Source organism: Mirounga angustirostris, unplaced genomic scaffold (assembly GCF_029215605.1).
Source record: "Mirounga angustirostris isolate CCGP_5_RB_7025 unplaced genomic scaffold, mMirAng1.0.hap1 SCAF_10, whole genome shotgun sequence".
In the NCBI taxonomy this organism is placed as follows: Eukaryota; Metazoa; Chordata; class Mammalia; order Carnivora; family Phocidae; genus Mirounga; species Mirounga angustirostris.
Window position 1 is genome coordinate 110,710,000 of NW_026991718.1, and position 10,673 is coordinate 110,720,672.

Below are 10,673 nucleotides of genomic sequence, written 5' to 3' on the forward strand. Positions count from 1 at the left end.
GGTGGGCCCTTGGAAACATGCGGAGGGCCTGAACATGGAATGGAACTGAGGGAACAGGGGACTGGTTGACAAAAAGCAACCAGCATCCCCTGTCTGATATAAGCAATCCCTCATCCAAATCATTCTCAGTGATCAGGGTTTTTTTCTTGACGACTATCTTTCCAAAATACTTCATGACTAGCTCTCAAAAACAGGGAGACTATGGAATGGAAAGGAACCCTGAAACAACCTATCAACCGTGACTCAAAGTTACCCTCCCCTTACCTCACAAGAGCCAGGCAAAGGCTTGTTTCACTGGCGGGGCGGGGCAGGGCCACAATGCTGACAAAACTCGGCAATTTCATAGGCAACCAGCACATTAATAGTGCAGGACCTCAGAGCTTTACTCTCTCAAGAGAAAAACCTATTCCTACCCTTCAAGGCTTGGGTTTCATAGAAGATTCTAGTCACCTTGATCCTCTGCTCATAAGAGGTAAGAATGGGAGGGACCACGCACCAGTGTTAAAGGGTACTGGGATGCTGCTTAGGCCTCAGAAAATGCAAGGGTCTAAGGAACCTCACTTTCGCCAGGACTCCCAATTCCCCGGCAGCAGGCCTTCTCCAAGGACATGGTGTCTGCAGCTCATTCTGTTTGGTCTCATGTTGAAAACAGAGACCTGGTTTTCTAAACATCGATGTGAAACATTATGCAACCATCTACATACTTGGGAGAGAAGTCGTACACAGCTCCCAGAGGAAAACCAACTATGAATGAATAAAAGTTTGCTTACAAGTCAGTTAAGTGTCCTGCACTTAGCACTTTCTGCTCTGGAAAAGCACTTTATCCAGGATAAGAAAAATGGCAGGCAGCTTACAAAGCTGAAATTCTTCATAGGGATTTTTAATGAGACAATTATCATTGTAATTAATTATATATAATTTACATTTGTTTAACTCTCTTCCAAACGCTTCTTTTAAAAAGATATTTCGTGAAAAAAAAAAAAAAAGATAGAACATGAATGCAGCACAAAGAGTGTCGGTTCAGTGGTCAGAAAGATCTGGGTTCAAAACCCGGCTCTGTAATGCATAAAGCTGTGCTCCACAGACAGTCTCCTCGTTTGTAAGAGAAGCATATGCACGCTCCCTTGAGAGAGCTACGCTCACATCCAGGGTCTGGCACAGAATCAGTATCTGAGAGCTATTTTTACAGGTGGGCCTGGTCCTACTACTCCAGTTTACAAATGAGGAACTAGAACATTAAGGGACTCGTCCAAAATTACGGCTCACAGCAGACTGAAGCCTCTTCAAGCCCAGTCTTGACTATCCACAACAGCTCCCTGTCTGATCTGGAGCCAGATCATACATGTACCACTCATCTACACATGAAAAGATATCTAGGGACACCCGGATGGCTCAGGCGGTTAGCATCCAACTCTTGATTTTGGCTCAGGTCATGATTTCAGTATTGTGAGATCCAGCCCAGTCAGGAGTCTGCTCGAGATTCTCTCTCTCCTTCTCCCTTTGCCCCTCCCCCACCCATGCCCGCACGCTCTCTCCCTTTCTCTTTCTAAAAATAAATAAATCTTTAAAAAAAGAGAGAGATCTAATTTTCTAATTAAGTGAAATATATTTCAGAGTATATTTAAGGAAAGAGGTAAATTTTAGGGAGAAATTGCTGGTGAAAAAGCTGGCTCCAATGAAAACTGGGATGACCTCATCCCCACATTAGTCACAAATCACAGGGCAAAAAAGTGTTTTAAGAGCCTCAAACAGGGGCGCCTGGGTGGCTCAGTTGGTTAAGCCACTGCCTTCGGCTCAGGTCATGATCCTGGAGTCCCGGGATCGAGTCCCGCATTGGGCTCCCTGCTCGGCGGGGAGTCTGCTTCTCCCTCTGACCCTCCCCCCTCTCATGTGCTTTCTCTCTCTCTCAAATAAATAAATAAAATCTTTTAAAAAAAAAAAGAGCCTCAAACAAATGGGGATGTGGTGATGGGACTGAGGGAACAAACAAAAACTGGGGGGAAGGCAGCACAGATCTAAGGCTAACAACCTGTGCCTTCAACTAACCTGTGCCTGCTACAACTAAAGTAACTAGTGAGAAACTAGCATGACTCATGAGCACCATCTTTTCACTATACAACTTCATATGGAGCCTCCCCCTGACCATCTGCAAAATGGAGATTAAACCTCACAGAGGATGTAACAAGATGAGCAAATGAAACTAAGAGCAAGACTCGGATCCAGCTATAAAATAAGGAAGTATAGAAGCTGAATTCATTTTATTTTTAAAAATCACATAAATGAAAACAGTAATTTTACTTTTTAAAATTTATTGGGAGAGAGAGCATGCACAAGCAGGGGGAGGGGTAGAAGGAGAAAGAGAGACACTCTCAAGCAGACTCCCCACTGAGCAGAGCCCGACGCAGGGCTCATTCCCATGACCCTGAGATCCTGCCATGAGATGAAATCACGAGTCAGACATGCAACCAACTGAGCCACCCAGGCGCCCTGAAGGCAGTAATTTTAAACCAATCCAAATGGGGGCGCCTGGTTGGCTCAGTCGGTGGAGTATGTGCTCTTGATCTCGGGGTTGCAAGTTCAAGCCCCACGTTGGATGTAGACATTAATTAAAAATAAAATCATAAATAAATAAATAAATAAATCCAAATGGCACCGGTAAAGGAAAAGTCTGAAGAATGAGTAGGGCATGGGGATTGAAAAATATCGGCTCTTGATTTGAACAAAGATTCAAGTCTCAATTCTGTTCTTGGCTGTATAACCCAGGACTTGTTACTCAGTTTCTCTAAGCCGTTTCCTCATCTGTAAACTGGGGTTAATAAACATCTCTACCTCATGGGAGCTATAGTGAGAAAAGAGATATCGGAAAAACATTTACATGACCCTGGCACATTAAGTGTTCAATTAAATGACTGCTGTTGTTACACCCAGGAATAATTCTACTTCTCTCCCACAAATAAGATAAGAATTGAAGTAGCAGCAAGGTGTACATCTCATCCTTCTGGCATATTCTTAACCCCACCTTATCTTTGGTAGACCCAGTTTTGGTAATCCCAACACAATTCATACCATGTGAGGACAGTCAAGGGCAGTCAGTAGAACCCCCAAAGGTGAGACAGGAAGTCTATAGAGGAAGTATAAACAAATAACATCTTCATGAAAAATAATTACCAAGAGCGCAGAGTTCATACTCTTTGATCTAGTAATTCCATTTCTAGGATTCACTATGGAAAAATTAGAAACCACCTAAATGTTCCCAAATCAGGAAGATATTAAACAACTCTAGCATATCCACAGAAATAGCACACAGCCATTAAAAATAAGTTATTTTTATGATAGTGAATGACACTAGAGAATGTCCTCAATATAGTTACGTGAAAAAAGCTGGGATATACACAAATATATATGTGCAGAGAAAAGTGAAAGAAAATATCCCAACAGCGGCTTTCTCTGAATAATGGAACTACCAACATTTTTTATTTTCTTCTTTCTAGTTCTTTAAATGTCAATTAGTATACACAGAGAAAAAAAAAAAAACACCACGTTTCTATTCTCGTTTTAAATCATTACCTCTCCGTAAAATCCTTATTAAACAACAGTTCAATAAAATTGTGGCTCAAATGGCATTTGCCTGACTTTGGTCTTGTGCTGTCTGGGAATAAGACATGCCACTGATAAAACTAATATAAAGCTAGAACAGTTACAACTGTCATCTTCAAAGAGAACATTTCAAATCTGGATGCACAAGAGTGCAGACGGAGAAGCTGGGCTAAGTGAAGGCGTCGGAATGTAAAGATGGTGGCACAGAAGAACACTCTCTCACAGCACAGTTCCTTCCAGAAGTGGAACTGGGGTGGGCTGAAAGGAAGAAACAGGGCAGCCTGACACAGAACCTGAACCTGTGGCCTCTGCAGTCAGATACAGGCCTGTCCATTCCTGAAGGACCTGCAGGCTTCCCTGGAAAAATGGTCTAGTGGATTTCTCTTACCTGAGCACAACTGTTCGATCTTCGTCAGATTCAGCTGCAGAGACTCATTGATCCAGGCCAGCATGTCATGTCGACTTAGGTTATCACTGGTGACTGATGTTGAATATACGTTCACTGCCATCTTCTACAGCATGTGAGGAAAAGAGAAGAGCTTACATTATTAGGCATGCAAGAGAGATTAAGCATTTCCTGAAGAGTCAGTCACCCAGAGCAGACCTGTAGTAGACTCAATTTTTAAGCCTCGCCTTCTTCCCCAAGAGGCCAAATCAGACACTAGGATTCCAGAAATGAACTTGGATTGCTACACATAAGCATAACCCTAAATGAACTGCCCAACCCCTGCCAGCCTAAAAGTTAGGCCCCATTCTAATGTGATTAGTATTAAATTTTAAGGAACCAGACACTAAGTAAAGAGATGATTAAATGCTCTATGAAGGGGGCGCCTGGGTGGCTCAGTCAGTCAGGCATCTGCCTTCAGCTCAGGTCATGATCCCAGGGTCCTGGGATAGATGGAGCCCCATATAGGGCTCCTTGCTCAGCAGAGAGCTGGCTTCTCCCTCTGCCCCTTCCCCCACTCATGCTCTCTCTCGCTCTCTCTCTCACACTCTCTCATAAATAAAATCTTTAAAAAAAATAAAAATAAATGCTCTATGAAAGAGGCTGATGTACAAACAACGTTCTCTGTTCAGAAAACTTATCCATTAACATTAAAATGTTCACAGCAGTTTCCTTCAGATGGTGGGCCTTTGTTAATTCCTCTTTATAGTTTTCATAATTTTCCAACTTTTCTTTAAAGACTATACCCAGGGGCGCCTGGGTGACTCAGCTGGTAAGCATCTGCCTTTGGCTCAGGTCATGATCCCAGGGTCCTGGGATGGAGCCCACATCGGGCTCCCTGCACCGTGGGAAGCCTTGCTTCTCCCACTCCCCCTGCTTGTGTTCCCTCTCTCGCTGTGTCTCTCTCTGTCAAATAAAGAAATAAAATCTTTTAAAAAAACAAATAGGGCGCCTGGGTGGCTCAGTTGGTTAAGCCACTGCCTTCGGCTCAGGTCATGATCCTGGAGTCCCTGGATCGAGTCCCGCATCGGGCTCCCTGCTCGGCAGGAAGTCTGCTTTGTCCTCTGACCCTATCCCCTCTCATGTGTTCTCTCTCTCTCATTCTCTCCTCTCAAATAAATAAATAAAATCTTTAAAAAAAATAAAATAAATAAAGACTATACCCATTTTTTATAATCAAAATAGTAAATAAACTTTTCAAAAACCTACATACTACAAATGTGGTGGGAAATGACCTTACAGTGAAGGGTCCTTGGTACTAATACTCTCCTGAACCACCTGAGTATAGGAAGACATCTGAGGAGCTTCACAGATACTTGTCATTTACCCTTACAACTGCCCAAAAGGGTCACCTCATTCTCCTCATTTTACAGATGAGGAAAGAGAGGCTCAACCTAGAAGCCCTGGGAACTAGTAGCCAACCCTGCCCAGCCCTGCCACTAGAAAATGCTGCCCCTCACTGTTCTGCTAGGCTTTCAAATTCAAAACACAACACAGAAACACAGTAACTTAAAATGGTATTAAACGTGAACAAATGTTTACCAAGCACTGTTCTAAGGCCAAGGAAACAGTTAAGCAAGAGAGACAAGTTGCCTGTCCACAGGCAGTTCATGTTCTAGTAGTGGAAGTCTAACACAGACCAAAAACACAAACAAATGTCATTTCATATCGACCATTTAGGAAATAGGGGTGGTGGGGAATGTGGTCAGGGAAAGTCTCTCTGAGGTGACATTTGAGCTTAACAATCAGAAGGAAGCAGTCACATTTGGTTGTAACCCAATAAGCAAGAGGGAGAGCGGGAACAGAAGTGGGAAAAGAAGCGAAGAAGCCAGATCATGTTAGGACTCGGCAGGCCATGGTAAGCAGTTTCGATTTTATTCTGGAATTGCTAAGGAATCCATTGTGGGGATTTAAACAGGGTAGAACCACACCCTCCTTTAAGTTTGTGAAGGGGTTCAGGACACCCCCCTCCCAGAATGTGCCACTTTGGCAAGTGGATTATTTTGAGTTAAGGCACTTGAGACCCTGTTGAGCTGAAAAACTTTTGTCCCTCCCGTTACCACACAGAAGAATCTAAACTGGGAGGGTCTTTCCAGACTAAGGGGTATTAGCAGAGATAAATTTTATCTGAGTGACCCATCTGTACAGTAGGGCAAACATCTAATTGCCAAACACCTGCTCTTATTGCCCTGTGAAATGCATTCCTTTCCTCTGAAATCCCAGACCTCTACCTGCTTCTACTGAGAGTAACATATAGACCTCATTTTGCCTGTCTTTGGCATTCCCATCTATGCGGATTTCCCGTATATACACCTATTAAATTTTATTTTCTCCTGTTAATCTGTCTCATGTCAATTTGATTCTCAGTCCAGCTAGAAGAACCTTGGAGCAGACAGGAATTCTTTCTCCCCAACATATGAAAAAGATCACCCGACTGCTGGTAGAGGACCGTGGGAAAGGAAAACTCAAGCAATGAGGGAAGGGCAGGTTGATCCAGACCTAATGAAATCCCTGGTCAATTACCATGAAGACACACAACTAACTATAAAGCACCAGATTTCATAGTGACCTTGACATAATTTCCCTCATTTCCTGAGATACCAATATTACCAATGAAGAGTAAAAACTCAGAGCAAATTTGGAACCATCATGAGAGCCCATGATCTCTTGTGGCACTTCCTTCCATCCACCTAGTGCCTAGTGAGTTGGTCTTCCTAAACCAGTCTCCTGCAAGCCTCATGAGTCATACAGCTACAGAATATGAGGGCTGGAAGAAACAGAGATCTACCCAACCAATCGCCTTTTTATAAGCGGGGTGACTGAGAGCTGGCAAGATAAATAACTTATCAGGTCTGTGCCCTCACATCCCACATTCACCCATCCTCCACAGCACTTGGCACAGTGCCTCGCACACAGCACTCAGTAAATGCTATTTGTTTTCAGGTTGGCAGGACAGTGTCAAACACAGAAAACTGTATCTATATAAACTTTTTTCAGAAAGGAAAGCATCAACACTCTTACATTTTTAAACTCAGATGATAAAACCATTTTATAAATATAAGAAGCCAACACAATTAAGTTCCTAACTCCACTGGGAAATTAATTCCTGTTCCCACAGCACTTCATTCAAACCTCTATGATAGGCATTATCACACTGGATTGTCATTATCTCTCATTTCTGAATCATTCCCAGACCAGATTTGCACCAGGAGGCTATTTGCTCTATGAAAAGACCCAAGGATTTCAAGCCAAGAAGACCTGGGTTTGAGAAGAGTGTGAGGCCATCACTCTTTTGCTGTATGACCCTGGGCAAGTTACTCAACTTCAGTACACCTTAGTTATCTTATGAGTTAATGCCACCTACCTAAAAATTACAAGGTGAGGTTTAAATGAGATAAGGTACATAAAATGCTTGGCATGGCATCTGACAACATAACAGGTATTAAACAAACAAGATCCAGGGTAGGGATGGACCTAGTCCCACTCATCCTCCTACCTCCAGTGCCAAAAACAGTGCCCAAGACCTGCTACCATCTCTCATCCGGATCCACTGCAACAGCCTTCAAATTAGTCCCCCTGCTTTAATCTGTCCTTATACAGCAACCACAACAAATTTCCTGAATCACAAATCAGATCAGGTGTCTTCCCTATTTAAAATCCCTGAATGAATGAATAAATGAAATGCATATTGTGTGCAAAATACTATTACCAGGTACCAAGGAGAGACACATCCAAACAAAAAAGTTCCAGGCTAAGCACTTGTAATCTATTTTGGCGACATTCATACATACAATGGGTAATGTACGGGTCATGCTACCATAAAATGTAAGCAGCTGGTTAAGCCACGTGTGTCTCCTGACCACACCCCAGCTCAGAAAACGTTAATGGCCTTTCATCATCATATAATTTAAAACGCTTTCATTAGCAGTACATTAATACCTGGTCCCATGTGCTCCGCAAACTCTGCAGCCACTAAATACATGGGGTTAGGCACCCTGTGGATATGCAATAAACATCCACTGACTCAACCAATTAATTGGCTCTTCCAGGCAGTCAAAAGAGAGTCTAGTTCTCAGAGGTATGGCTACAGCTAGCTACAGCTTACTCTTCCTCCATAAGGATTCCACTGCTTTGGCCTCAACGGAAAACCCCACAACCACTGTGCCAGCCTCACCTTTAAAAGGCTCCGTGATCCAGGTTTCAACTGCTTTGAAAAACCTCTCTTACCTCCCCAGGTATCTCTCCTCCCTCAGTTCTCCTAGCATGTTCTCAAACCCATTCTGATTGGATGCTGGCTGAGGGGCACCCTATTACTTTCAAAGGCACCATACTGAGCCCTATGGAAAGAGAGGGAGGGAGGTACTGCCAGAAAACAGTCATGTGACCCTGAGTAAACACCTCGCCTTTCTGGATCACAAATGGCTCACCTGTAAAAGATGAACAACATATTCTGCACAAGGTGCTGGTGAGGAGTAAATGAGAATCTAGTGAAAACACTTCAGTGAAAAGAACATCATGTCTTAAGCTTCTCTTTGTGCCAGAAACTGTGTTAGGCACTTTGACACACCACCACCAAGGGCAAATTGGTATAACACACACTAGCTCTCAGGCGGGCAGCATAATATAGAGGTTAAAAGCCTGGACTCATGATCACAGATGCGGCTTCAGCCAACTGCTGGACAGCATAAAGTAAATCGCTTGACCTCTCGGAGTCTCAGTCCTTCATTTGTAAAATGAAGGCAGGATCTCTTAGAGAGAGTATGGTATTAAATGATACAATGCCACATCAAGCATTTAACACAATGCCTGGCACACAGCAAGTGCCCAATTAGCAAAGAGAGCTATTATTATCTTACAGCACCCCAAGAGGGAAGTGAATGCCAGGCCTGGTCTATGTTCCCTTCAATGGGCCTCAGGATCCTCATCCTCAAAATGGGGGAGAGGCCAAACTCTATCCTGAAGCACCTCAGGGCAGCTGTGAAGCAGGGGCTGGAAAAGCACTGTTCATATCACCCTGTTATACTGTCTTCGTAGTAATTATATGAAATTATCTTGTCCATGTATTCATTTTCTTAGTTCCTATCTGTCTCCCCACCACAGTGCAGACGCCTGGAGAGCAGGCCTTTGCTCAGCACAGCGCCCAGCACTTAGGCGCTCAACAAATACCCCGTGAAGAAAGGAGACCACTGAGCTGGCTTACTTTCTGCCACGTGCTGTGATAAGAGCTTTCCGCAGTCTTATCGTTGTCCCCGCTTTACAGATGAGGAAACTGAGGCCAAGAGGTTCAGGCACCTGCCCAAGGTCGCACAGCAGGAAATGGAACCCACGTCTGAATTCGAAACCGAACTCTTGACCATCAGGCGACACCGCCTCCTACTGTGGGGGTCCCCAGAACTCCCAGCAGGACTCACTTATAACCACACACACCCCCTACCCGGGCCCAACTAACCCGGAACCTCTCGCCACGGCTGTCCGAGTCCCCACACCTAGGCCGCGACCCAGAAGCCCCCATACCGCCGAGGGGCAGCCCCCACTTCCGGCCTGAGGCCCCACCCCTGGCAGAGCTGAGCGCGCGCCCCCAGCCCAGCCCGCGCGCGCCGGGTCACGGCCCCGCCCTTCCCCCACCCGGCCCGATCTGCACCACCGTGGGGAGCGGCCCAGGCACCGCCCGCAGGGCCCGCCGGCTCCTGCCCGGCCCGAGGCCCACCCGGCCGTTTCCCGGCCGCCGCCCCATGCCCGCTAGCCGCCTCACCGGCTCTCGGCGGGACCGCGTCCACAGCCCGTGCCCGGCTTCGGTTCCGTCTTCGTCTTGTTCAAACCGCCCGACCCCGCCCGCCCGCCCGCGCGATGACCTCACACGCACCCCCCCCGTTACGCGCCGACGTACAGGCTCGTCATTGCGCGCCGGCTCCTTTTATAGAGAGGGACTCGGCCGCGCGCCGGGGGCGGGGCCCGGTCAGTGATCGACGGCTGAGGTGCCCAAGGGGCGGGGCGCCGGCTGCCGGATTGCCCAACCACGTGGTCTGACGAAGCCAATGAGAGCCCGCCACAGGCCGGGTGTGACTCCGCCTAGAAGGCGGGATTCAGTTACAAATTCTCCACCTCAGGAGCCAAAAGAATTGGTTTTCCAATGAATTTCTACAAAAATGGGTTATTTGATAAGAAAGATACTTGATAGGCGCTTTGAGGAAAGACTTAAAAGCCACCTCAGAGACACATTCTGTGACTACTCTGTAATGACCCTGTAATCTCATCATCCGTTTATTTTCCTCTTAGCACCTGTGAAATCATCTTTTTTCTTTTATGCCTTTATTGTCTGCCTTTCCTTAAGCTCCACAGAAGCAAGGATCTTCTCAGTCCTGTGTACCAGTGCCTGACTTGCTGAAAGAATGAATGAAACCCACTTGTAGAAAAGGAAGCTGAGGCTCAGAGAGGTCAATTGACTTGCCCAGCGTCACAGAAGCTGACCCAGGTTTTGAGCTGGGTTTTTGTCAAGATATCACTTATTCATGTGCTCCACAAATATTTATTTTTCCTGATCAATCAGGTCCTAAGGGATTTGATAGTGAGCAAAAACCAGACATAGGCTCTGAGCTTTTATATGTGTGTGTGTGTGTGTTTTAAGTAAGCT

The 10,673-nt window shown here is 45.4% G+C and overlaps 1 protein-coding gene across 3 annotated transcripts in view; it reads right to left on the minus strand.

Moving 5' to 3' along the window:
- The window catches only part of MAPRE1 (microtubule associated protein RP/EB family member 1), a 36,350-nt gene extending 26,485 nt beyond the window's left edge, over nt 1–9,865 (minus strand). Inside the window, exons 1-2 of one of the 3 annotated variants that reach the window (XM_064572933.1) lie at nt 9,795–9,865; nt 3,986–4,109 (exon numbers count right to left, since the gene is read on the minus strand). In XM_064572933.1, coding sequence (XP_064429003.1) covers nt 3,986–4,106 — 121 coding nt within the window. In that variant the 5' untranslated portion in view covers nt 4,107–4,109; nt 9,795–9,865. Of the gene's footprint in view, nt 1–3,985; nt 4,112–9,242; nt 9,271–9,794 lie in introns of those variants that run through there. The other 2 variants (XM_064572931.1, XM_064572932.1) reach the window with 2 other exon arrangements.
- Between the last annotated feature and the right edge of the window lie 808 nt (nt 9,866–10,673).